The 27,980-nt window shown below is 42.3% G+C and overlaps 1 protein-coding gene across 1 annotated transcript; it reads left to right on the plus strand.

Annotated features, from left to right (window-relative positions):
- LOC148817519 (solute carrier family 2, facilitated glucose transporter member 1-like) lies at nucleotides 1-27,772 on the plus strand. The gene is made up of 10 exons (XM_088937962.1): nucleotides 1-412; nucleotides 16,388-16,483; nucleotides 19,498-19,658; nucleotides 20,094-20,334; nucleotides 20,769-20,931; nucleotides 21,257-21,444; nucleotides 21,997-22,101; nucleotides 22,508-22,609; nucleotides 22,826-23,029; nucleotides 23,415-27,772. Exons 1-10 carry the CDS (start codon nucleotides 395-397, stop codon nucleotides 23,613-23,615), a joined length of 1,479 nt encoding a protein of 492 aa, XP_088794088.1. The 5' UTR covers nucleotides 1-394; the 3' UTR covers nucleotides 23,616-27,772.
- The last annotated feature ends 208 nt before the right edge of the window (nucleotides 27,773-27,980 follow it).

Below are 27,980 nucleotides of genomic sequence, written 5' to 3' on the forward strand. Positions count from 1 at the left end.
AATTTCAGACGAGAAGTTTCAAGCTCAGGACCGGTTTGCTTTTACACGACCCGGCCAGGGAAGGATAAAGGAGCCGCATCAAAACTTTCTTTTGCTTTACCACTGATGTTTTACGCTTCAGTTTTGATCATCGCGGCGGTTGCCTGAAGAAAGGGAAGATAACTCACATCAATGAACTGTGGTCTCTTTTTTTAAGGACTGGTTTTAATCCGTTAGACTCTGCATTAAATATATATATATATATTTCGTCAGTGAAAAAAAAAACAAATTTTAGCACAGACAGAAACGAGGAAAGCGGGACGGTTTTTTTTTCTCTTCCAAGCCTCTACGGGGACGCGAAAGTTTCTGAACGACAGAGCAGTCTGACGTGAGGACGGTTCTGGCTTCAACCACGATGGAATCGGGCGGCAAGGTAAAAAAAAAAACCGCACCTCCGCTTTCTTGACTTTCATAGCCGCTAAAAAAAACAAAAACAAAACAAAACAATGTGGACCAACATGTTTCCTTTTAAGCTTAGTATACCCCCGTGTCGTGTCACTGGGCGAGATAAAAGCAGAGCGTTTGCGCCCTTGGAGCACAAATTTGAACATGTTGCGACCCATGCGAGGCAGACTGTCTCTATTGTACCGGTGCCCAAATTAGCGCAGCCAGGGGCTTCCGGTTGAATGCTGGGAAACTGCGAGGTAGAGAATGACGCAGAGCGGCGAGGCTGAGCCGCTGCCTACGTGCGTCAGGAAACGTGACTTTGGTGGCTGGCGGTGCGCGACGGCGATTAATCGATCCGCGCATTTTCAGTGCTCTTCGTCCTGGTGGTCCTGCCTTCTCAATGAAAGCAGTGCACATTTATTGGTGGGGGTGGGCGCTTTCTTTTACAAACGAGCTGGAGCTAGCCGACTTACTTTCTTTAAAATAAATTGGTTTATATACCCCCCCCCCCCACACACACACACACACGCGTTATCGGTTGAAATAAAAACAGAAGCGTCTACAACATAGGAACCTGAATAAATAAATGGCTGACCGGTTAGGATGCGCGTTGCGTGAACAATTTATCTACCCCCGGAGTGAATTATTAAGGAGTGAATCGCGCTGTGTTCAATGAAGTCGAATGGCTACAATACGTGACGTACGATCAAATTCGCGACGTTGCAATGGATTCGTGCATGCGATTTTTATTTTTCACGAGAGAAAAAAAAAATATTTAGACTATAAAAAAGCTAAGCATGTGGCGTAATATTTAAATCAGTCCCGAAAGACGGGACGAAAAACGATCGTGTTAGAATAATCTGTTCTTTCGTGGGTCCGAATTTGCAGGTTTAATGGATGAAGACGCATCACTGTTGTGCTGGAGACGAAGATCTTTATATCTCCAGCACACACCGGGTTATTTAACGCATAACGCACCATGTACTTTTAATTTTGTTTTTAATTTTGTAACGGTTTAATTCCTGTTTCGAGTACTGTGTATACCGACCTTTTTGATACCCCAGTGCATCATACATTGGTTTTAACAGGACGTTAAATTCCACCTAAAACATTTCACGTAGTGTATTTGGAGCAAAACAACTTTCTGAGAAATCGAATAATTTTCAGTTGTACCAGTTACTGGTATTAGTTTCCTGACTGATCTTAGTTTTTTTTCTGCTTGAAAGTAAGACGTAGTTCCTCACAAACAACGCCTGTAAAATATTCTGCAGAAGGTTATTTCTAAAGCTTACTGCTCTATGCTGGTATATTCTAGAAATAACTACGTTATTTTTTGTAGAGTTTCCTCGGTTACGGTATTAAGCACCTGCGTGTTTCTCTTTGCAATTGATGTTTTTGTTTACCGTTTTACATTGTAAAAACGGTGAATGTTTATCAAAACTGAAATGTTACATTGCAGGCTACTACCATTGAGGAGGTCTTAATGACATTATGGTAAATGTAAACAGCCGTTCTTATGATATTCAAATGTATTAGCGTTACTGCTTAACCGATCTCAATTTTAATTGCAGAACAAGTATTTCTTAAAAAGGAACTTTTTCTTTTCAGTAAAAAGAAAAATATTAAATCGCATAGGGTCTGCAGTTGTTCAGATAGTGCAGAATGTCTCGTTTTCCTGTAATCGTTTACACTGAATGTTCGGTGAAGACTGCTTAGTCATACTCACAAGTATGGATTTACGCAACCACTTATAAAATTCATTATCAAAGGGTGAAGAAAAAACATGAGGCAAAATTCACAAGATTTAAAAAACATCATCATGACTGTATATTTTGTAAACAATGGTGTCATAGAGATGTAAAACTGCCCCCTTGGATTTTAAGGAAATTAGAAACTATTCCCAGCTGAATTGAAAGATGAACTGTTAGACGTGACTACTTTGTTAGCTGGTATGGCTGAATCTTTTTGGTGGTTTGGTAGGGATGAAGTTTCTTCGTGCGTCACAGTGGTTATCAGCTTCTTTCAGTTCAGCATCTTCCTGGGCTGACTTTAACTGAGTGATGAAGGAACAGAAGTACGTGCATTATTTGAGAGATCAGGGTACCCAAGTGTCGTATTGTAGGTTCATGTTCTTGGATCGATATGTATGGTGCTGGCTTTAGCTGTGCAGATATCAATTGCAGAAGGACACATTTACTATTCATTTGTAGAACATTTTATAAAGGTATCACTCAGTTGTGATCTGAGAAGAATCCAAGATGAGGATTAGTGTCTATCTTCAAAGCACGTATGTCTTAAGTCCTATAAAAACCTAATTACAACAAGCACTCGGAGAAATCAGAGGCACTAAGTGTTGAACAGACTGTGGGATTGTACTCCTTTGAGGGTTTCAGAAGTGTAGCACTCTAAAGAGAACCGCCTGAATGAAGGGTTTCAGAATTTGAGATTGTACAATACACATTTGTCCAATCTGATACCCGCACCGAGAGGGTAAAGGTTATCAGTTGAAAGGAACCGCAGACAAGTTAAAAATACATTTTTAAAAGGTTTAATGCAATTAGAAATAATCAACAGCTAATTCCAAAGTTGAGGCCTGTAGGTTTGAAATATTTGGCATAATCAAATATTTCAGAAGGGAAGACAAAGTATCGACTTTTGTTCTGCTGATGTAGATACATCCGCTATGCAGTTTAAAGAAACTTTACATTGCATTCATCCTTGACTTTTTCTCTGCCATTCACTCCATTGTTTTGGTTGTGATAGCTCGGTACAATGTCGACAGATTAGTCGGCGTTGTGTGATACAAAGCGTCTAATCATTTGTGTCCTTGGTGGAGACAAATGGGCTGTGGACAGGCTTTGACTCTTGGGCCTGCATTCGATGGCCAGGGGGGTCATATGTGTGGCTTCTGAGGCTCACCTCCTGAAAATGAGGGATTTGGTTTTTGTCCTGGAAAAAACCCCAGAGACAATACTGCAGGTTTGATAATGAGAACCAGTGTGTAAATTGCATTCTGCATATCAGACGCTGAACAAAAGCGTCTCAACACGTGTGTGTTTGTTAGGTAGGTGGGTGATACTGAGTGATGTTTACCTTTGACATTCAAGAGCTTTTGTATTTCTAAATGTAGTGTTTACACTTGATGCCACTCAGTGGCATTTAGAGATTAGCCACCTGATTCTTCTGTTGTAGACCTTGCTAGAAATGTTACGATAAAGGTGAATTTTTCTTGAAGCAAATGCAGAAGATCTAATTCGTAACTGCTGTTTATACTGATCATTTCATAGCAGACAAATGCACATACTGTAGGACCCAGAAGGCAATTCTGAGCTGACCTCTTGCAATATATATTTTTAAAATTCTTAAATTGCATAACATCTTTATATTGACATATGGGCACCGAAGTGTATTTGTCCATTTAGAAAATGGGCCCATAACTGTACAAGCAGGTGGCAGATTTTTTTACTGCCAAGTGTGAGAAGGCTCTACGCCCTGTACATTACTTCCACCTCAAAGATTAGACCTTGTTTTTTTGGTACAGTGACTTTCATTACCTTAATTAGAGTCCATCCATCAGACTGCCTCTGTTCAGTCTGGTCCAGTGGAACACAAATTCTTGGCAAGAAACGGCACAAAACATGTTTTTCTTTGCCTAAAAACATAAATTGACAATGTTCTTGTTTGGATTTTCTTAATATAAAAGCAATTCATACTAATATTGTTCAAATGTGCTTCCCTCTTCACAGTTAACTTATTAATAAAAATATAGCTGTTATAATGAGACAATAATAATAAATATAGAGGACTTTTCTGGACACCCCACTCAAAGTGCTTTACGGGTAATGGGGACTCCCCTCCACCACCACCAATGTGCAGCATCCACCTGCAAATCTGGTCAATTATGACCAAATTTACAGATTGTATTGTGGGTTTAAGCTTTTTAATTATACTGTTTTCATTTTTTAGCACACATCTTTCTCGATCGTTCTCCTTTCTAGACTAGATTTGAAGTTGGTAACAGAGAAGATAGTTGCTGTCTGATGATGAACCAATTGATGAGCATTCTCTTCGTTTCAGAAGGTGTTATTACTTCCATAGAGTGCCTTGCTTCCCTTTTCTTCTACAATCGGATTTATGGTGATATGGTGTTTAAGTGGAAGATAAGCTGAGTTTATCTGCGAGAAAACAGATCAGCAGCAGTGGAGGTTCGGTTGGTTGAAAGTTAAAGGTGGTGACCCTGACCAAAACAATAAGAATCACAGGAATCTGTGCTTTTTATTTGGACACTGGTTCCTATAAGGCATGCTCTTTGTCTTTGATCGCCTTGCTTGGGGGAAGGGGTGCTGTACAGAGCAAGTTATTTGATTTATTTTGGTGTCACTTCCTCTTCTGTGTGGCACAGTGGTGAAGTGATTAAGAGATCACTTTATTGGCCATATGCAATTTCTTGCATTAGGAGTTTCTTTTCGCATACCCCAGCTTGCTCTACATGAGACACGCAGACAGGGAGAGAAGCTTGGGGTCAGAGCACAGGGTCAGCCATTTAAACGGCGCCCCTGGAGCAGCTGGGGTTAAGGGCCTTGCTCAGGGGCCCAACGGAGTAGGATCCCTCTGCCGGCCAGGGGATTTGAACCGGCAACCTTCTAGCCACAGAGCCACCGCACCACCCAGCATTGATTAGCATTGCTGCCTTGCAGTGTTGGGGCCCTATGTTCAATTCCAGACCTGGGGTGCTGTCTATGTGGAGTTTGCATGTTCTCCTCGTTTCGCTTGGGTTTCCTCCAGGTGCTCCCATTTTCTGCTGCAGTCCAAAGACCCACTGGTAGGTTAATTGGCTTCTGGGATAACGGTGCCTGGTGTGAGTGTGTGTGCTTGTGTCTGTCTGCCCTGCAGTGGACTGGCATTCCGTCTAGATTGGATCCTGCCTTTCACCCGTTGCTTGTCGGGATAGGCTCCGGCTCCCCTGGGACCCTGAACTGGATAAAGGGGTTAGAGGTTTGGTTGCCTCTTGCCTTACTTGTGTAGCTGGTGGCACTGCCGGTTGTAGGGAAAATGGATTGCAAACTAAACTGTATTTATAACCCTGTGTTACAGCCTTGTAACTCTGTGAGTGAACCCCCCCCCCCCCCCTTTCAATTTTCAATCCTCTCATTTCCAGAACCAGAAGCAAACACCATTCCTTAATTGGGGTTAAAGATTATCTGGATGGGTTATACAACATGGGAATTTAATTAGCTTTGAAAAACTGCTCAAGTTCTGTCTGACAGTTTTGACAGTGCAGTGTATTAATGAGCATTGAAAGACTTAATTCACTTGCCTCCTATATTGTTCAATTCCAAGGTCTTTTTCCGGGTGGCTGATTTTGTGCAGATTTCTGTCAGATTGGTCTAATGAGGTCTAATGAGCTAGGCCCGCTCGTTATGTAAAGAAGTGGGATTATGTCTCAAAGGTTCTGCTAAAAACATGAGAGTGGAAAAAGCACCTGCTATATAGTATAAGCATTTTTTAGCAGAAAGGGCATATACTACTCTCATACAAACTCAGAAAGCATCACTGAGTGCCAGTTCAAGTAGATTTTCCTTTGCTCTTGAGACCTGGTGTTCAGTTTTGTCAAATATGGGAGGAATATTGCTTCAGAAAGGTACTTAATATTTTACGTGCATGAAGCAAGTTCATCTAAGCCCTAGGCAGAGTTGTTTTATGGGGCATGTAATGTCTCTTTTACAATAAGCAGAAAACTGAATAATCTTTTGCTATTAATGCTGAATCTCATCCAGTGGCATAGTTTGTCAAAGTGGTTCTGGTTTCCCTGTTTTGTTCCAAACAAAGCAAAAAATAGTCTGAGCAACCACGATTTGGTTTTTATAGACAAATGTTCGGATTTGCATTTATTCAGATTTACTGTGACAAAAAGACACCATGTCTCATTTTGTTCTCAATAACAGGAAAGGGCTTGACCGAGCAGCTCATCCCAAGGGCTTTGGGCACCGCAGTGCTTAAGAACAATGCTATTGCCATGAATTGAAGCCGTTCCAGTCTGGGTTAAACTGCATTGTGCTAGACGGTTCCACTACAAACTCGCAATAGATGCTGATCTTTTATCACAGGGGTCTCCAGCACTCTGGTTTGCCCTTGTCCAGTAGGCTTAATAGGTTACTTTCTCAAGGCATGGAAGAATTTCTTTGTGATCAGTTACATTTAGAAAGTTAGAGGTAATTTAGAACAAAACTCAGAACCTAACTCTTTAGCCCTCAGGGACCTTTAATTGAACCTATTACTTGCTTAGTTGATCAATAACTTATAATTGTTTCAAAGCAGGTGATTTAGGCTGATCTGGCAGACTACCAGGACTGGGCCTCTCCAAGACAAGGGTTCGAGATCTCATGATCTATTCTAGCAGGAATATGCATATGCCCTCGGCAATCACAACTGTGATTGTAACCTGACAGGACTGGAGCTCGCGATATCTTTTTTTCCCCCGTGCTGGTGGCTTTTGGAAGCAGGACACTGAAGAGAGACTGAGAAGTCGGGTTGTGAGCAAAAGAGCTGTAGTAGTGGAGAACTCAATTGTCAGTTGAGAAGGCCCCTTTCAAGTGTTACATTTTCAGGAAATTGTGACCTTTGGTGGTGGGGAAAAACCTGATTGACTTTATATGAATCAGTTCTTGCATTAAATGACTACTTTTTTATACAAATAACTCTTTGCTGATGGCAGAGGTGAAATTTATAAGATGACTATGCCCGGCAGAGATGTCTGAATTCGACTTATAGTTTCACAGGTTTTCAGTGTTTTCTTTAACCCTGCTATCCTGATAAACGGGTATTGTACTTTAAAGTGGGGGGGATTATGAGCATCCCCGTCAGATCCTCTGCAAGGGTGTGACAGAGGTTTCTCGGGCAGTGACTTACAGAGTACAGGCGTTTTTTGTAAAGTATGAAAGTGAATGATTTTAAGAGACGGTGGTATGTTCCGAGGGGGCGGAGCTAACCTTATTTAAGCAGCTCTTTAAGATAGGAGGGGGGAGAGTTAAGAGAGAGGATTTGAATGTGGTGGGATTGGTGTTTAGAACTCTCTAAGCATCATTTTAATGTGTGTTCTGTTTTTTGTTTTGTCTTGAGTTATTTCACACTGTAATTTGGTTTTAGGAGCACTGTCAAATAAACTTTCACTCTTGCACATAAGTGCTATTGCGGCTGGACCATCATAATTTGTGCATTTGAGGGACTAATTAAACAACCCCTTTAGCCCTTCTCCTGGCATTTGGTGGCAGCAGTGGGATGGCCAGCTGCAAGGCAGTGCATCCTGGGAAGAAGAGGACAGGCCTTCGGTCACAAGCAAAGGCACTGTCTCAGCTGAAAGCAGATAAGCCATGGGACACAGTAGTCTCATCAGAGGAAGGTGATGCTGATGAGAGACAACAATATGAGGAATTGGGAGCATAGCCAAGAACCTCCTCTCATCCAACGGCACGTACTGGACCTACACACAGGACGGAACCTCAAACGGAGATGGCGGCTCTACTCCGGGACTTCCTGTCTGAGCAACAAAGAAGAGAAGAGGGATTTTTGCAAGAATTACCCGGGCTAAAAACCTCCCTTCAAGAAGTCTTGCTCACAGTTGCATCTGTGCCTCAAGCTTTGGACTCAACACCAGGAAGCATGGTGTCCACAGGGAGTCTGCGACCTGCGCTGCCCACACCAGCACCGCGACGGCTTACCCCAGCAACATCAGCGGTTTCACAGGACAAAGGACCCCAGAACTCAACACCTGTGGCAGACACACACGCTCAAGCAGAATGCATTTTTTGGAAGGAGCCCAAAATGCCCTCCTACCAACAAGGTAAGGACATTGAAAATGATCTCTTATGTTTTGAGCACATGGCCAGGACCTGGGAGTGGCCAGAGGAGGAGTGGGCCTGCCGGTTAGTGCCTCTGCTCACAGGCAAAGCCTTGGAGGCCTACAACACAATGGATGAGGACCGATCCAGTTCTTATACAGCCTTGAAGGAAGCATTACTAACCAAATTTGACATCTCACCTGAGACCTACAGACAGCACTTCAGGATGTCCTCAATTCCACTGGAGGAGCTACCAACTGAAACCTATCACCGCCTGAAGGACCTTTACAGAAGATGGATTCGCCAGAGCAGTGTACCAAAGAACAGATTGGTAAGGCCATTATTTTAGAATAACTGCTAAAGGACCTCCCTTATGACACCAGGACCTGGGTGAAGGAACCAACTTCACGTCTCGACTGATGGATCAACTCTGCAAGCAGCTTGGTATTCCCGCCATCAGGAGCAACCCCTGCCATCCGCAAACCGACAGCCCCGTTGAGCGCTTCAACCAAACCCTCAAGAACATGCTGAGGGAGTTTCTCTGTCTCTCATACAGGCAAGGACTGGGACAAATGGTTGCCGTTTCTTCTGTTTGCGTACAGAGAGATGCCACAGTCCTCTACTGGGTTCTCCCCCTTCGAGCTCCTGTATGGGCGGACGGTCCAAGGGCCCCTGGATCTTCTGAGGAAAACCTGGGAAGCTACTCCTGCCTCAACATCTGAGAAAGGCATTGTGCAGTTATCTTGCAGATGAGGGATCACCTGGAGAAGTATCGGGAGGAGGCCCAAGAGAATCTGAAGGGAGCTCAGCGGGCCCAGAAGCGTTGGTATGACCAGAACGCCCACCATCGGGAGTTTCAGCCAGGGCTGGAGGTCTTGCTCCTGCTTCCCTCCGCCAACAGTAAGCTGCTGGCCTAATGGCAGGGACCTTATACCATCCTTCATAAAGTAGGACCAGTTACTTATGAAGTACACCACCCAGACAAGGGGAAGGAGAAACTAATGTCCCACGTAAACCTGATTAAGGAGTGGAAAGAATGAGGTCCTGTACAGGGGACTACATTCATGGTGTGCAAGGTAGAAGAAGAGGACAAGAATGAGATGGCTGAACTAGAAGTCTGGAAGCAGCACACGGAGACAATTTTATAACATTTAACTGCGAGGCAGGCAGCTGAGTTGCAGCACGAGTTTCCTGCACTGTTTGCACAGAAGCCAGGTAGAACCAACACCCTTCACCATGCTATCATTACTGTGACCATCATGATTTCTGCATTTGAGGAACTAATTCAACAACCCCTTCAGCCCTTCTCCTGACACAGGGATTCAGCCACATCTAAGTTTTACAGTCTTTTAAGTTTGGCTTGTTTTGCCTTTTCCTGAGCGTGAAGTTCAAATCGGCTGTCCACTGGCCTGGCTGAGAATTTTGGATCTGGTAACGATGTAAAGAGAATTGAATCAAGAGAAATAAATAATCCAATTTAGTATATACCAGCAACTACTTAGGATACTGCATTTGACTCCCACTGGTTTCCTCTCACTCACAGAGCCAATGTTTTGAATCCCTGCAACGCTGGCAAAGGTTTTAAGAGTCTTGGACTCTTAAATTTTCATGCATCTCCCACATTTTGCGATTTTAAACAAATCCAGGAAGAGCATGTCAATTTCAGGAGATGAGTGTGTGTGTGTGTGGGTTTATCAAGAGCAGTGTTTGAAGTGCTCGAGCTGCCTAGTTTGCAAAGCTGATGCAGAATTTGTGAAACTGAGAGCAGATTGCCTTTGGTGTATTTCGTCTGCCGTAGACAAACTTTGACCTCATAAAGGAAAAGTTGCAATTGAGATTGACCTCAATGCATTTACAGATTTTCTCTTTATTTTTATTCTCGAGTAGATGCACTTACCTTTAAAGTAATGCCTATTCCATTTCATGCTCGGTATCATATTTATGATCTGTGGTGATGGTTAATGTTGTCACATCTTCTCCGTCAGTTAAAATAGTTCTTTTGTCTTATCCTGTTCCATTTAACACTCTCTGATCACTCTGTTTATACGTGTGCTGTGTAAACAGAAAATGAGATGGATAATGAAAAGCAATTAAGCTGTGACAGAAGGCTGGCTTGTGCCAGATGTCATTAACATTAAATGATAGGACTCTTTTTGGATGAAAGCAAGTTTACAACTGGGCAGAAAACACAGTGGTAAATATGATCTTCTTTAAAATTACTTTTGTGGTGTTAAAATAAGGACCATATATACTTTATATCCTGCTATAGATGTGACCAGATGCAATTATTGGGACCAGATATCCAGATGCAATTATTGAGCAGTTTGAACATATACAGTTTCAGTTGTCGGTATCTAAACATTTCAGACAATAGCACTTAAGATGGATTTTTTTCTTATGTACTGTTGATGAAGAACTATAGCTAAATGCTGGCTGCCAAGTTATAAATAGTAGAGCCCCACCTGATGCATTCAGACTGTTGTGGACTTCCAGATGAAAGTAGCTACCAGTCTTAGGTTGCAGAACGTCCTCAAATTTCTTCTTACCAGACACTGGAGCACCTGGAGGAAACCCACATGAACATGCAATTTCCACGCAGATAGCACGTCAGGTCCAGAATTGAACCCAGGGCCCCAGAGCTGCAAGACAGTAGACTGGCAATTCAAAGTGCTTTACCTAACAATCTGTGCACAGAAGTCCCTTTTTCACATGACTTCTAAAGAAATAATACAGCTACAGGGATCTGATTATTAAATCCAATTGGACATGGGCACGTACTGTAGATCTGACTATACTGTTATCTGTAGATTATGTTTTTAAGGACATTTACTTAAGTTGCATAGCTGGGGTCAAAGATTAGGAGTGTAGCCAGGATCTCCTGCTAAATTTAACTAGCCTGTGGGACTACAGAGATGGACAGCTGCTTGCACATTGTGTACATGTAGCAAGACAATGTACTGTATGTAGTCTTCGCTTGGGAACTTGAGCACTGCACATACTAAAAAGAAGTCCTAACTTACAGTATATCAGAAGAAGTCATTACACTACCCTGTCTCGACATTGCACTGAAATACCTGTGTGAATACATCACAAACTGCATGGGGATGTGTTCTTACACACTTCTCATCCCCCACAGCTGGAGTGTGAGAGGGAATGGCCAAATTTCATGTTCAGTGCATTTCTTAAGAGTCTGGGCTGTGGAGGGAGGTTCCCCAGAAAGTATTTGGGTTAAAGGTAAGAGATGTCAGAGCAGACTGTTCCAAGGATAAACAGAGCAGCGAGTCAGGGCAAGGCCTTGTAAGACTGTTCTGTATCCTCTGCTATTCCAGATTAGTTTCTGACAGGCAACAGGGCTTCCCAACAGTTTTATACGTGCCTTATATAAGAGCGTCAAATTATTTTATTATGGACAAAGACTTGCCTCACAAGATAAATCTAAAGATCTGTAAAAGACTGTCTCATATGAAAACGTAGTGGATTCTAACTATTAAGATCCTATGGCAAATTAAAGGTTAAAAAATTAATTGTATATAAATGGGAATGCAATATACATAATGTTGGGCTTATACCGTCAAGTGTATACCCTTTAGATAAAAGTTTTCATTTTTGTGAAAAGGTTTTAAAGTATCGTATTTTTAAAAGTAGTGTTAAAAGTTGGTACATTGTGCCTTTAAATGATAAGATACACGCCCAGTTCTTATGAATGCTGAGGGAGAAGTTGCTGCAAACTATGTAGCTGACATCCTGATCTGAAGCTAGTTAAATAACACACAACTGTGGACTCAATGACCTCTTACTGAGAACTGTGGAGGAGGGGGAGCCTGGATTGTGATGCTCACTCACCACAGACTCCTCTCATTGGCTGGGTAGTAGCCAGGGCTACAGCATGGGCCAATGGGATTCCTTCCTTCCACGCCCTCCAGACATAAGGGGAGGTTTCGATTTGTAGGTGCGTGCAGTCACAGTTTCCAAATAAGTTTAACTCTTTGGCCACTCGCCATGGTCATCAGCCTATAGGCAGTTTTAAATGGCATTCAGTTACATTTTTTTACCTTATCTGATGTGCTTTAACCTTAGTTGAAGTGACTGTTCCACAGTATACTTCTAAAACGGATTTTATCACTTTCATAGGAAAATTCAAAAAGGAGATAAACAATAGTACACTATGTAAGTGCAATTTAGGAGAAACCCTGCCAGACAACACAAAATGTGGAAGAGTTATAACAGTACACCCTGATTCTGCTCAATGTTTTGTGTTATTTGTGGCCCAGTTGTAGAAGAGCTGATTTTAAATTTAAGAACTGAGTATATTACATAACGTTATAGATGATATGCTGCAGGTATGAAGAAATAAAGGTGTTTTCACTTGCCTGGAGGCATTTAACACATACCTGTTTCATACTGTAAAAGAATAGGGTTTATTTAGATGAATCACTCCATTATCTCCAACTCATTTAGCATGTGTTATATTGGTCCATCAGGTGTGTCCAATCCAGCTGGTTTGCTTTCTAGTTCTCTTTAAATCACCACCTGAATACCTGGAATAAATGACAAAACTGGGCATTTAAACTAATAATGGTATGAATTGGGTTGTTGAGAACTCAGATGGACTGAACAGTCATGTGAGCTGTCATTAAGTACTGAAACGGTAAGACTGGCTTAGAGGTGTCAAATGGTCTTCTGGCAGACATGGTTTTCCCCCAAACAATGAAAAATTAACACTTCTCCAGCTTTCTTAGAAAGGATTCTGATGGAAAAAATGTCCTCTGATCAATTTAAATATATCTGAAATTGACCTGCTGTACACGCACTAACTAGTTCAGTGTGAAAAGCTAGATTTCCATTTTAAGCAAAACAAGGGTTTGGTCCAGAAGGAGTTATGATGTCAGATTCATTGTAAAACCAGTCTTCTGTTGTTGGGTCATCATGTCCTTAAATAATTCTTGAATCACAAGAAATGATTTGTTCTCATTCGTCACTGGACATTCCAACTTGTGGAAAGGTCCAAGACTCACACCCTGATTGTCTTCCTGGAATGTTTCTGTCCACTGTTTGGGATATTTATTACTTATTCTAACAAGAAAAAAAAATCCAAAAGAAGTTGATTATATCATTATCCACTTTAAATTGATCAAACCCAACAGTTGGAAGATTACAGTGAGTCTCTCAGCGACCAGAGAAACTACTCCATATTATCAGCCGGCATTAAGTCAATTTTCCTAAATTTAGGAATGTTGTAATAGTTTAGATTCTGTGTAGTTCTGTGATGTTGTTCTTACAAGATCTTGGTGTTCACACAAGGGTCTGAAATAAAACATTCTGGGTTGGATCAGGAATAAACGTTTATTCCACTATATAAAGTTAGTTTAATAGGAAGTGAGAAAGTAGTTAAGGGTTAGATCTACAGTGTGTGAATAAATTAAATCTTCCCTATTTTGTGCAAATATTTAATAGAAGAGTTATCACAGGCTTTGATTTCATGGTTTTAATGGTTATTGTACTGAAACCCGCACAGGATGCTGCAAGGAGATTAGACCAAAGCGAGTGTTTAAAACTGACAGGAAGACACTTGAAACAATGCTTGCTGCCAAGGAGCTGTGAGCCTGTTTTGTTTCATTCCATGGTCTCTGACATCCTAATGACTAAACCTCCCTTTGTTATCCTGAAAGCTAAGAAGGAAATGGCACTGCTTGTGAACCATATCTACTGAATAAATCTGTTTATTTTTTCTTTTAGTGGAACAGTACAGAAATCCTGTTTATCCGTCCACTTTAAAATAAGTTACTCAATATTTACTTAAACCCCAAAATTAAAATATTGGCTTAAATGTGCTTTTATTTTAAAAAGTTGTAGGTTGCAGCTTTAGAAGGTATAAATCCAGTATTTACAACGCTCATTTCTTTGGTATAAGTTAAGTATCTCAGGGGCTCACAAAGGGAAATCTTAAAATTTCCTATTGCCGGTTTGTTTTCGATGGGCTTGGTAGTTTGAGAAAAACGTCTTCCCTTGACATCAGTCCTGGGTTTTGACACCGCAGTCAGTAAAGACTGTGTAACCGTGAAGTGGCAGATTCTTACTGGAACTGGAGCAGTTACAGGCCAGATGGATAGGGTCCCAAAGCATTTCTCTCAATAGTGCCTGAAGAAACCACATTCTCGCAAAAGAGTCATTCAGTACGGTCCTGTCCCCGCCTCCCCCGCCATTCCTCTCTCCCAACCCCCCAACCCCCCCGACGCCCAACCCCCACGGCTTCAGCTACGCAGAGCAAAGGATAGCAGGAGCTATCCCTGCACGTTCACTGGGTTGTGTACACTTCCTAATTGAAAGCATGCGTCTCCATGGCAACGGGAGAAAGCCCTGAGGCAGCATGACGCAGCAGCTGCTGCAGAGACCCTGTGTGCCCCCTCAGGCAGGGCCGGCCGGCACGGCGTTCAAGGGAAACTGCGCGCAGAGGCTGCGGCAGCATGGCGCAGCAAGACTGTAACAAGATTAGCACAAGCAGCTGCTATAAAAAGGCCACTGATGTAACAAGTGAGCAGGAGGCAACAAGGCTGTTTCAGCTGGTAAAGAGCAGACCTAGTGAGTTTATGGAAAGGCAGAGTTTAGGTGACTATTTCAAGAAACAACACCTCTTTTCTCCATGTCAATACCTTTCTCTCACCCGCATTGAAATGAGGATGGGTGGGCTGAATGGCAGTGTTGGCTCTTAAAAAATTTTGAAAACAAAGCAGGCTCACTTCGGCCATTTTGCTATGTTCTTGTGTAGTCAGTCGGATGCTAGCCAAGCACAACCAAATGTTCAACTTACATGTTCAATTAAAAGCTGCCAGTGCCTCCAGAAGAATTTAGGTGTTGCCCAGTCTTGGAGCTGTGAACATTAAAGGCCAAAAGAACCCCCTTACATCTCACAACATTGTAACAGTTGTAGAAAACTACTGTGCTTTCATAACAGCTGAGCACACAGGTATTTTACAGTGGAATAATATTATATAATGCCATTTCAGGAAGTATTTTTCCAGTCTATGCAGCCATTATACAGGCCTTTCAAAGCCAGTTTTACCAGTTGATTGGGATGGGTTAAGGGATGGGCACCAGCAGAGTAGATGTGCAGGAGTTCTGTGCAATGTGGGATTTGTGCTGGGACTTGTTACGTTTGTGTGTTGTGTAGAATGAGGAAATGTAAAATTTGATTAAAGGAAATGTGGCAAATAAAGATATCAAAGTAGATTCCATGTCCCTACCAGTATTTGAACCTTTTCTAGTTTAATACTGCCTTTTGGTATTGCCTATAAGTAATCTTGTAATCCAATATTGGATTTAATACAGTGATGCAGTGGGTGATATTTATTTCTAAGGAAACCTTATATTGTTAATGTTAAGACATATACCATATTGTAGTATTATTTTCCAGATATTTGAGTAGCACTTCTGACCTCCAACATGTACAAGGTTGTGATTTTGAGGTCATAGACACAAAGGCCCTGACCTCCAACATGTACAAGGTTGTGATTTTGAGGTCATAGACACAAGGGCCCTGTGATGAAAGATAGGAGAGTTGGAGAGCAGTGCAAGTTTTTTAAACTTAATAAGGTGGAATGGATTTTAAAAATCCAAAGAAAAAAAACAGGGATGTTGTTATATAACACTTTTTTCACAAAACACAGTTTTCTTTGATTAGAAAAGAAGCATGCCCTATGTAATATCAGAAATGGAAATAAAAGCAACAAAACTGGCATATCTGGTCAGTTTACTGGTTGTGAACAGCAATATTTCATTGAAGCCTGAACAATATCTGAAAGAGGGGAAGACCACTAACATTGCCAAGTATATTTCGAAAATCAAAATAAAATAATGAAAACCCATGATTCTGGATTCTTTTATATTGTTTTTCTCTAAATTTAGGATTCTTCAAGAGTTGCAACAATCCCCAAAACATGTAAGCTATAAGACTAGCAAGTATGAAAAATCTGAACCTAAGAGACTTTTGTTTAATCTGTAATGAGCAAGGAGTCCAGTGTTTACTGAGATGAAGGTTCTCAGAACAGGTGCCATACCTGGAACATGTCCTGTGAAAAAGACTTTATTTTCTGAATGTTGTTCTGCTCTTTTTTTTTCCTTTACAGCAAGTGACGGTTCAGCTGATGATGGCCGTGGGCGCGGCTGTGATTGGCTCCCTGCAGTTTGGCTACAACACTGGAGTGATCAACGCACCACAGAAGGTGAGGGTCTGGAGGCAGGGGCGATGAAAGGGAAGAGGGCTATTTTTAACCAGCTGGCCACTCTTCAAACCAAAGTGACACATTCTTCTGTCTGCTCAGTGAGTTTAGAGGTTATATGCTATATGTGAGGAACACTGAATACAGGCACTGCAAGTGTAGGCAGTTCTTCAGACACTCTCTGTCAGACTTTTTTTAATCCATGTTTGCTCACTGTGCTCAGAATTTAAAAACCTTGCTAATGTTTTGTGCTACAACTTAAATATTTTAAGGTGTTTTTACTGAATTATTTTTAAGAGCTTGCAACAATAAAAAAAGAAGTATGGTAATTTGACTATTAAAGCAGTTTATAGTCCAAAGGAAACCTGGAGAGAGGGTGATGCCATTTACCAGCAAAGTCCTTAGCTTGGTGGGATTTCTGTTAAGACTGCTGTTTAAGCATTATGGTGTTAGACTAATCTGCATTGCCCAGCCCTGATTCTAAGCTGAAACCACCTTTTTATATGCTAGAATACTATTTGCAGGTGTGATTGGGTGGTGTACAGCATTCTGTCATAACTAAGATGAATGTTGTAGTGGAGAAGCGAGCCAGGATTACATTAAGTTTCTATCTAGTATGAAACAGCAGTTCGCTGACTAACATACAGTATCCTTTGCATTTACAGCTTTCAAAGACCTCTGTGTTTTCAATATCTGAGATTCCCACTTTTGACCACTAAGGATCTGAAAAACAAATTTGTTTAGAAGTAAAGTGTTTAACACGTAGGGGAGCCATGTAGTGTGGGTACTGTATTTTAATTGTATCCCTAATTGAGGGCATGGTGGCATCAAACTGGCAGCTGTGGCACCAGGCACCTCATGCCATAGTGGTGCAGATGGCAGGTGATGACCTCTCAGTCTGGAGGATGAGGCGGAGCTGCACAGAGAGGGTCAATACTGGCTTGGCTGTTGTTTGTGTTTGAGAGTGGACATATTTAAGGGAGTCACAAATTCTTCTGGTGATGGTGGGGAACCTGATAACATTCAAAGCCTTCACTGGCATCGCACACGCTTGTACTGCCTTTTTTAATATGTGAAGGAAATGAGTCTTGCTTGCGGGGCTCTGCTGTAGAAGATCTCTTTGCAGAAGGTTCCAGTGAGGGGGGGGGGGGGGGGGGTCAGCAGCTTGTACTTAGAGCTCTGCCATGATGCGGTGTGCTGTCCCTTGGTGGCTGACAGATAAGGTGACCGGACAGCGCAGGACTGCCGGGAGTTGATGTACTGTAGCTGGGAAGGTGTGAAGGCCCAGTGACGTTGGCTCCTACTGTAAATAGCTGCAGGGCGATTAGATTGCGGCTCTCTCAAGGGCTCTGGAATGTAGACCAGTGTGCTTTCATCTCGGTCATGGGATTGATCTCCCAGAGCGTGGATACCTTGTACTTTTAAGACTCCTGGCTTGCAGCTGGGGGCATCAAGCTTCATGATTATAACCAGAACATACACACTCCACGTAGCCACATGCCACTAGTAATCAGTCTGCAGCCTTGACAGTGTGTGAAAATAGCCGGGCTGTTTTATTTCGATGAATGTAAAATGTGTTCTTCACATTTCCAGTTCACACACCCTGGTTAATTGGAGATTTATGTAATACTCTCTGAGAAATACTCTGTGTCTTAAAATAAAATTTTTGGTAAATCAATTTTAAAAAATGTTTAAGCTTAAAGGGGAAAAACGCACACAGCTGAAGGTTGAGAAGTAGAATCTTGTGTAGCTCACTGAAGTACAACTATATATACATTTTCTTGCTGTCCAAGCTATGTCTTATTGCTACAAAGTAAAAGTTATTTTTTTAATTTGTCACCTAAATGTTACAAAGTCCTTTTTGCTGAAACAGGTCCACCAGTACTGTATTGAATCCTCCCTTTTTCTGCAATAGGAATTGATTTTAATTTCATTCATGAGAAATTAAAAGGAAAGGTTCATGTCCCCTCGAGGGTTAAAGTCTTTCTAAACAGTCCTCTACAGGAAGTATATTAATTTCTTTTTAATTCTATTTATTGTTTGCAACGTAAGTTTAGATTTGATCTCTACAATAACACTGATTGAAATGGATCACATTGGTTAACTATGATGCCAGCTACTTGGCAAACGTACGAGGAAAAACATAACACTGTGTGCTCCAGCTTTTTTTAAAAGTCTGAACACAGTTTTATCTTTTCAGCATGGACCCTTACTTTTTGTCTGTTGTGCGTGTGCCACTAAGCAGCCATTCTAATGAACGTGTAGCTGAGTGGAAGGAAAATTTTCTGAATAGGGGGAAGTGAAATTGAATAACCTGGGCTGCCTTGTGATTCGCGTAGGTCGCGATTTTACTCACATGCTGTACGTCATTACATGTATTCAAGTGAAACTAGATGAGAGGCATTTGGCCTGTCGTTCCCGAGATGCTGGACTAATCTGGGAGCAGGGCTCCTGTAGCCGTTGCTGCTGCCTCGTGCCCGTGTCTGGGGTTTTTGACATTTGTAAATGGCGAGGCACACATTTGTTTGTCAACACTGTGTTGTGCTGGAGAGGAAAGCTGACGCCCACCTCCTGTGTGCTGTAGAAAGAAATCGTCTGCCCTCTGCTGTTCTAAATGTAGAGGAAATGGACACCTAGGTTCATTCTATCATGTAATCGTTCTAGTACTGTGATTTCTAAAGGGATATTGGAACAAAATACATTAAACATATTTTGGTGACTGAATGCACTTAATTTAAGAGTGTTTTCTGTGCTGTTCGATAAAAATGGAATTTCTGTTAATTCCTAGAACAGCACTGCATGATTTAAAGAAATTCTAAAACCCTACTTTAATATTACCCTTAATAAAATGGTATTTCACAATGCATGTAAAACTATTCTAGTCCCTTTTCACATAATCAAGGTATGGTAAAAGACAATATGAAGGTGTGTCTGTTGCTGTGAAGAACTTTAGTTTCTGAACTGTGTTTTGAAAAGCCTGCTGAGCCTGATTTTTTTTGTTCTCCCGTGTCCTATAGATCATTGAGAATTTCTACAACGAGACCTGGTTTGATCGCTATCAGGAGCCCATCAGTCCCTCCAGCCTCACCACGCTGTGGTCGCTCTCTGTCGCCATCTTCTCTGTCGGGGGCATTTTCGGGTCCTTCTCTGTGGGGCTTTTCGTTAATCGTTTCGGGAGGTAAGATAATCTCCAAGTTCTGCCTAAGCCCGCTTTCTTGAGATGCACAGGAGTCTCCAGCACTGATCAGGATGTTTGCTTGTTAATATCACTGTTTTTTCTAATTGTGCTGTGTAGTTCACTTTTTAATAATTAATAATTTAGAAAAGTTCCATGTAGAATATCCTCTGGCACTTGTTACCTAAGTGAAATGAAGAAGAACAACCTACATTTAGAATGTTCCTTTGGCAAAACACATATCCATTGCTGGGTAAACATGTTCTGTAATTTATTAATTCGGAGTCACGTGTAATATATCGTAACCATGTTACTGGGAAATGGGTTCAACTGCAGAAATCGGGGAATGGATGGGCAGGAATACTGGTCAGGAAAAGAACATGCACACTTTCCCCCCCAGATCTGTGCCAGTGCTGACGTCTGCCTCTCACCTTGCAGGAGGAACTCCATGCTTATGGCCAATGTCCTGGCTTTCATCGCGGCCGCCCTCCTGGGCTTCTCCAAACTGGGAGCCTCCTGGGAGATGCTGATCATCGGGCGCTTTGTTGTGGGGCTGTACTCTGGCCTGTCCACTGGGTTTGTGCCCATGTATGTCGGCGAGATCTCTCCCACTGCACTCCGAGGGGCGCTGGGCACCCTGCACCAGCTGGGCATCGTAATTGGAATCCTCCTGGCTCAGGTAATGGGAACCTGAAGAGTTAAGTGAAGACTATGGGGATCAATGTCAACTGGGGGCAATAGTTGTTAATCGTCCCAAATTAAAATACCAGTGCATAATGCTTTACTTTTGTTTAGTAGACATGCACACAGCAGTTTAACTGTGTCCGAAAGCTCTAAGCATGGTTGCAAGACCACATGTTAATAATATTAGTGTCAGAGTTCCCAGAAGGCCTAGTGTGTTCTGGTTTTGTTCGACCTGAGAACGTGCCATTTCATTTTTATTCCCTTGTGCCATCCCGTGTTGTTCATATCTTTAAACATTTAGGAAAATATACTGTTAATTTTACATAACCATCGTAATGTTTCCAAATAAATGTGACCGCTTTTTGAGAATAATCCCCTCTGTGTGAGCTCTTGCCTGTTTGTGACCGGAGGTTCCCTTCTGTCTCGCAGATCTTTGGAATGGACAGCATTATGGGCAACGCCTCCACGTGGCCCCTCCTGCTGGGATTCACCTTCATCCCCGCCGTGGTCCAGTGCGCCATCCTGCCCTTCTGCCCCGAGAGCCCCCGCTTCCTGCTCATCAACCGCAACGAGGAGAACAAGGCCAAGAGCGGTGAGTGTCGCAGCCCTGCCTCCAGCCCCTGCCCTCCCCTCAATCAGAGGAGGCAACAGTCCTGGTTTTCTGACAAGCTGCTGTCCCCAGAGGCAATGAATCGCCATAACTGGGCCGTTTCTCCACAGAAGACCAATGAGGATAAGAGCTTTAAAATGGCCAGTTGTCCCTGCCTGTTTTTCCACTCGCCTATCACCTCACTTTTTGTAGAGGCTGGTCATTGGAGATTTGGGTGTCGGAAATTCGACCTGGGTGCTCAGATATGTAACGGGTTGAACCAAGGTGCTAAGTATGTGCTGTTCCCTGTTCCCCCTGACCCCATTAGTCCTGAAGAAACTGCGAGGCACGACGGACGTGAGCGCCGACATGCAGGAGATGAAGGAGGAGAGCCGGCAGATGATGCGGGAGAAGAAGGTGACCATCCCGGAGCTGTTCCGCTCGCCCATGTACCGCCAGCCCATCATGATTGCCGTCATGCTCCAGCTCTCCCAGCAGCTGTCCGGCATCAACGCGGTGAGTCTTCCTGTCCTGCTCCGCCCGGTTCCTGGCCATTCCAAGGGCTGCGTCTAGCATTGCTGCCTTGAAGCCGACCGTTCCTGGTGCAAACCGAATCGCACGCGTCCGCTGCGCGGTGATACTGGTAGTACTTCTTTTTCTTGCCAGAGGTCACTAGCAGTAAGACTGGCAATACATGCGGTGGTTGCATCAAGAAATTCCAGCTTAGCTTCCATATACATGCAACCTAATAATGTGCAGGACTCATTCCAGAGTAAAGTGCGATATCTACCTTTTTGCAAAATCAAAGTGAATTGGAAGGGCTGTGGAGGAAGCTATTTATCCAAATTAGGAAACCAGTAATTATTATTATTTGTTTATCTCACCATGTGTATTAGCTGGTTTATCCTGTTGTCATGTAGATATAAAGAGTACTTGTTACTTGTTCAAAGAATTAGAACTGGTAACAAGTATAAATCCTTATAAAATAGATATCAACAGTAAGGGTTGTATCTTTAATGTGTTTCAGCATTGTTTCCTACATATAACCTCTGTCACTGTCTTTTTCAGGTGTTCTACTACTCTACCAATATCTTTGAGAAAGCAGGAGTGACACAGCCTGTCTATGCCACCATCGGTGCTGGTGTTGTGAACACAGCCTTCACTGTGGTTTCGGTGAGGACACTTATTTCCCCTCTGCTGGCTACGTTAGAACAAATACCATGCAGTCTGTCTGCCACACCTTTCACACATATGCTGTGAAATCTGTTTTTAAAGCTCCTCTTCCAGTAAAACAAACTATATTAAGAACCACAGAGTTGAGCATGTAGATCTGCGGTAGCATATTTCACTTCAGCTTGAGCCTGCCTCTGTGTGTTAATTTTTAAAAAAAGACACAATCTGTCACGAATTTATTCCATGTTTTTTTGCTTGAGCCTGTCAGGGAGGCTTAACGTTAATCCTGATTGTCGATACAGTGAGACTGAATTCCTCTGAATGGACAGAGTCGCTCGCCCCAGTGGCCTGTGGTAGTTTCTCTTTGATCCGGAAATGTAACGCTCCTCCTCTTCTCTCCCTCCAGCTGTTTGTGGTGGAGCGTGCTGGCCGCAGATCCCTGCACCTCATTGGCCTGATGGGAATGGCTGCCTCCGCTATTCTCATGACGATCGCTTTGGCTCTGCTGGTACGTGTTCCCCTCTTCTGCAGCATCACCCTGAAGGAGTGGGTCTGCTGTGTCAGCCGGCCATAAAATCCTGTTTTATCCAGCAACAACCACTTTCTTAATACCGTCGTGATGAACGAACCTAAGACTTAGATGATTGCTCCTCTTCAGAGAAAGCTCAGCTGTAAAAACTCTTTGCAAAATAAAGCTAAGAAGAGTTTGCTTTTCTGTTTGCAGGACCAGCTGTCCTGGATGTCCTATGTCAGTATCGTGGCCATCTTTGGCTTTGTGGCATTTTTCGAGATTGGACCAGGCCCCATCCCCTGGTTCATCGTGGCTGAGCTCTTCAGCCAGGGCCCACGCCCTGCTGCGTTCGCTGTGGCTGGCTTCTCCAACTGGACCGCCAACTTCATTGTGGGCATGTGTTTCCAGTACATCCAGGTAAGAAGGCCTTCTTTTTCCCCTTACTCAGCTTCATAATTGTGAACTTGGGCAAAACTTATTTTTTGAAATGTCAGGTTGTGGGTATAGCATTTCCAATTTTGGCCCTCTGTAGTTTAAGATAACATAATTGAGCCTCATGCAGTCCTGCTCGAGGCATTAGTTAATGAAGGGGTTTGCACTTTGGGCCCAGCTTTCCTCTGTGCTAAAAGAAAGCTTTCATAAAGTTTTTTTTTCTTTCGTGATCCTATTCAGTAAAAAGTATGTCTTTCCAACCGATGGTGGTTGAGAAGCTTCAGCGGATATGCTCTTCCATGTGAAGACAGTGGTTTGTGTGCTGCGGGAGTATTCACTCTTGTTCCATCTTTTTTCCGTCATCCTTCAGCAACTATGCGGCCCCTACGTCTTTGTGATCTTCACTGTCCTGCTGGTGGTCTTCTTCGTCTTCACCTACTTCAAGGTGCCGGAGACCAGGGGCCGGACCTTCGACGAGATCTCGGCCGGATTCCGGCAAAGCGCAGGGGCCAACCCAGCAGAGAAGCACCCCGAGGAGCTCAACAGTCTAGGTGCTGACTCCCAGCTCTGAGCCCCACTGGTCTCCAGCTGGACTCCAACCACAGCACCACAGCCAGCTGCAGGAGCGGACTTGCACACTGTGGCTGCCACCACATTTCTGACATTGTTACGGGATAGGGAGGGTTTGTCCACATCGTTGGCTGTTTTTGTTTTGTTTTTGCCTTGACAGGGACCAGGGGGAGGGGGTGCTGGGGACAGTATTTGAGGGGGGAGAGGGACAAGAAAGCAGTCAATCCCCTAATGTGTTTTGTTAAAGCAGGCGCAAGATCTCATTCCTACTTCCTAAAGTTTCAGACTCTACTACTGTTAGAGAGTAGTGAAGGCCTATGCCTTTTAACGACTTGTTGGGGTTTGCAATGTTTGTAATTTGGCCCCTTAGCTGGCTTTAGGAAAAAGAACTGATTTTACCTTATAACTTTAAAAGACTTTTATCCACATGGGATCTTGGGTTACATTAGCACTACGAGAAGAAAGGAAACGCAACATTTCAGCTACGTTTCACACCCAAAGAAGGCTCCACAGCCAAAACGTGTTTCCTTTCTTCTCCTTTCAGCATGGAAGAGACCTATTACTTGCTCATTTGCAGCCTACGCATGCTGATGCAGCTACCTATCTGAACTTCATTAGCACTCCTACCATGCAGTGTTGAAACAGATTTCCAGATGCACAAAACCTCACCTTTGTTTAGTGCTGAATGCTCTTTAACTGTATTTATAAGTCTGAGTAGTGCTATTGGTAGGTACCTCCTCACTGCATTGTCTGTGAGAGTTGTATTTTGAAGGTACCGTTATCAAGGTGAAGCACTGAACCAATAAGTCTTCAGCAGGGGATTTGCATTTGAATAGGAGCAGGGCATAAACCTGGTCAGTTTTTCTCCGGACTGCAAAATTAGTTCAGGCAAAATTGTCTGAGAGAAAGTTTGGTTTCATATCGCTAGAAGCATGTGAAAATACTGTCCCTAGTTACTTTTGTGACATTTTAAAAAGCAATAGACCCCGTATGAGACTTGACAGTTCAACGGTTATTTTTTTAAGAATAGTGTAGTGTAAATATAGTTTTTGCAAACACCGTTTGTCATCCTGTTCCTGGTACGAGTTTTGTGGCTTTTAATATTTAAAAATCTCTCATGGATCTTGAAAAAGAAATGAAGTATAATCATGACGATTTCAATGATGCTTTTTAAGATGATGTGTCGACTGCAAACAGCTCCTGTGCTACGTTGGTTTTAGGATAGCCTTTTCCACCCTAGAAAGCGCACTGGTCCGCTTTTCTTTGTAATTACTAGACCAGTTATTTGAGGACTAAACTGTCTGCAAATTGTTGTCCTTTTTTAAAGGACGGCATTCTCTCACATTCAATCAAATGTTAGAAAGTTTTTTATTCTTCTGTGGTGTTTATGGAAAATTACTGTTTGCAGTGGAGGTAAAATCACAGGACTAGCCAGTGATATCTCATTTTGTATTATATCCAGAAGTTAGAAATAAAATCGGTATAGGCTTGTAATTTGTTTTTTTTAAAGCCCAGAATTTTTTTGAGGCATTTATAAACTACTGGCATTTAAGGCCACAAATGAATCGGGTAGGATAAAATTGATTTTGCACATTTTAAGGCACCAGCTTGACTGTATGATGTGCAAGAGGCCTGTTAATAAATGAGTGATGGTTTTGTGGATTAGTATTAGAATAGAACTATTAGACATAGTGCATAGTAGTATATCAGCTGAGAAAGCCAAAAGATGTGTCTGTGTTGCAGTGAGTAGGAGTCCACAATCTCATGGTTAATTGCTTTGAGAAAAGACCACGGCAGTACCACGCAGTTAGAAATGTGTGTGCTGTATTGAATTTAGTGTACAAGGACTGATGGCAAATGGGAAGCATTTCTGCAGTCATGTGACACACTTTACCTTCACTCCAGGTCTGTCAAAGACGAGTGCGGCCCGTCTCCCAGCCCCTTACTCAAACACAGCAATAAACCTTCCAAATGAATGTAAGCCTCCTGTTCCACCTTGCACAGCCCAGCAGGAGATCTTTTTTTTTTTTTTACCGAGAGGACCAAGTTGAATGTGGCTTCCAGCTTTTCTCCTTGTTTTTATAGACTAGAAACTGCTTTTAAATCTGCGAATGTCTCCTGGCACCTGGGATTCAGAGCTGTTTTTTTTGGGGGGGGGGGGGGGGGATTTTGGTTAAAAGCTGATCACACGCAACACTTGTTTTGCCTCCTTCTTCCCCAAGTTCCTAAGTTAAGTCGTGAACACAGGAAGGCGCAGGTCTCCATTAACCAGCTGAGTTCCTCTCACAACTGCGCAACTGTTTCACGATCAAAAGACTGGGGTCACTTTTTTCCTGAAGTACAACTGACAAGGGGAGGTGTTCATTATTTTAATATTATTTCCCTTGCTTCATTCTTGTTTGCCCAGGGTATTTGGTTTCCTTAACCTTGAGATGCAGATTGTGCAGTGTGGCATGTGTAGACTTTAATTACAAACACGTCGCTGCTCGTATGTCAACTACTGAAATTAGTTCTTCCATTCTTGTCTTGCTCTGGTGGATCACACTCCCTCCCCAACTTAAACTGGCTCGTTTCACTTGTGTCAGTCGTTGCAAATTATGTCAAGCAGTAGCGGCATGTATAAACCAGATATACATCCAAAAGCACTCTTTCACAGGTTGTGCACTCGCATGATTTGGAACTCCTCACTAATGGCTAGGGAGGAACATGGAGGGGGTGTGTCACTCACCTACCAAAGGCTGGAGATACTGTAGGACAATCATTCCACATTGTGATTGTATTTTTCTGCAAAAAGTATCGGGCTGGTTAACAGCTGCCTATCGACATACCGTTGCTTCATTCGTGTCACCCCAGTTGTGAGACTCCAGTGTGTCCTGTGACGAGACTTGTAGGAGAAACCGCTCTTGTGCGTTCCGCTATTCTGCTGTGTGTGTGAGGGAGTGGAGAGAAGAACACTGTAAACTGTCAGTCAGTCTTAACTTTTGAACACGTGTTGCCTACTGACATGCAAAACTACAACACGAAGCAGAAAAAGAACACATACTGTATGCCCCAATGAGTTTTTTAGATTTTTTTTTACCTCTGGCTTTCAAGTGATGGCATCATTTTAACCATTAAACTGCTTTACAGTGCTACTTATTATACATGACATGCATAAAAATAACTGAAGTCTGCTGTAAGCAAATTGGAGTATAGCTTTTCCAACCTAAAGCTACAATATCCATAAACTGATTTTTAGCAGTATCTGTTTTTAAGTTAACGCTTACAAAACCTATGGCTATGATCTCCTTCAGATCTTTTCTTGACAGTGTTACAAACATGACACAGTCCACAATTTCACATGTCCAGTCTTGAATCTACACAAATGTAGATTTTTTTTAACCTCTGGCTTTCAAGTGATGGCCTACCAAGATCCTACCGAAAAAAAAATACTTTTAAAACATCTGAAAATACTCACTCATGGGGTCCAAACTTTTCGTTGGTGCGTTTACTTTGTTCTTTGTCTGAATTGTATTCCATGGCAAGTAAACTTGTAAACAAAATGTTGCTGACTGAAAGATGACAGAAGATGTTCCTTTTTGTGTATAGTTATAAATATTTATAATTTGTTTTTATAAATATATATAGTGTTGAGTGTAGATCTAGTGTGGTCAATTATGAATGAGATAAATACTGTAAATATTAGAATACTGTATCCACACATGTATAATTGAAGACTTACAATGATCTCTAGATTATACAGCACTTTTAATGAGACAGCTTGTATATTGGTAGAATTACTTTTTGTAAAGATCCATTTTTTTTCATATAGTGTGTCCGATTCACCATGGTTAAGCCTTTCATTGTTTAAAACTTCAACTTGGAAAAGACAGAAAAAAGATAACATGCTGCAATCTCACCTCTGCTTTTACAGGTACCAGTGACAGTTAAAAATATTTATTAGTTGTTTTAATTTATTAGTGTCTTTTTAAAATTGTGAGAACTTGAATATATAACTTACAAAAAGTAAATCTGTGTGTTCAGGGGAGGGAGGGAAGGAGGAAGCAGAAGGGGGGGGTTGCAAATATGTGCCAAGTCTTGCTGCTGTCCTGAGTTTTTTTTCTTCTTTTGTAAGATATGAAAGATGGGTGTTTGAATCAATAAAAAACACACAGGAAACTATTTGTTGTGGTTTGTCCTTATCAAAGCTAATCATATAAAAGTTACTTAAAAAAAAGAAGACCTTTATTATGCCTCAAAGATCGCAAAGCGGGGAACTTTACTTACTTTGTTGCCGGGATTCAATCTGTTGTGTCTGTTGTGTCTTAGGGCGGTGCGGTGGCACTGTGGCTCAGGATCTGCGCCCGTGGCTGGAAGGCTGCTGGTT

Source organism: Atractosteus spatula, chromosome 20 (assembly GCF_055471065.1).
Source record: "Atractosteus spatula isolate fAtrSpa1 chromosome 20, fAtrSpa1.hap1, whole genome shotgun sequence".
NCBI classification, from domain to species: Eukaryota; Metazoa; Chordata; class Actinopteri; order Semionotiformes; family Lepisosteidae; genus Atractosteus; species Atractosteus spatula.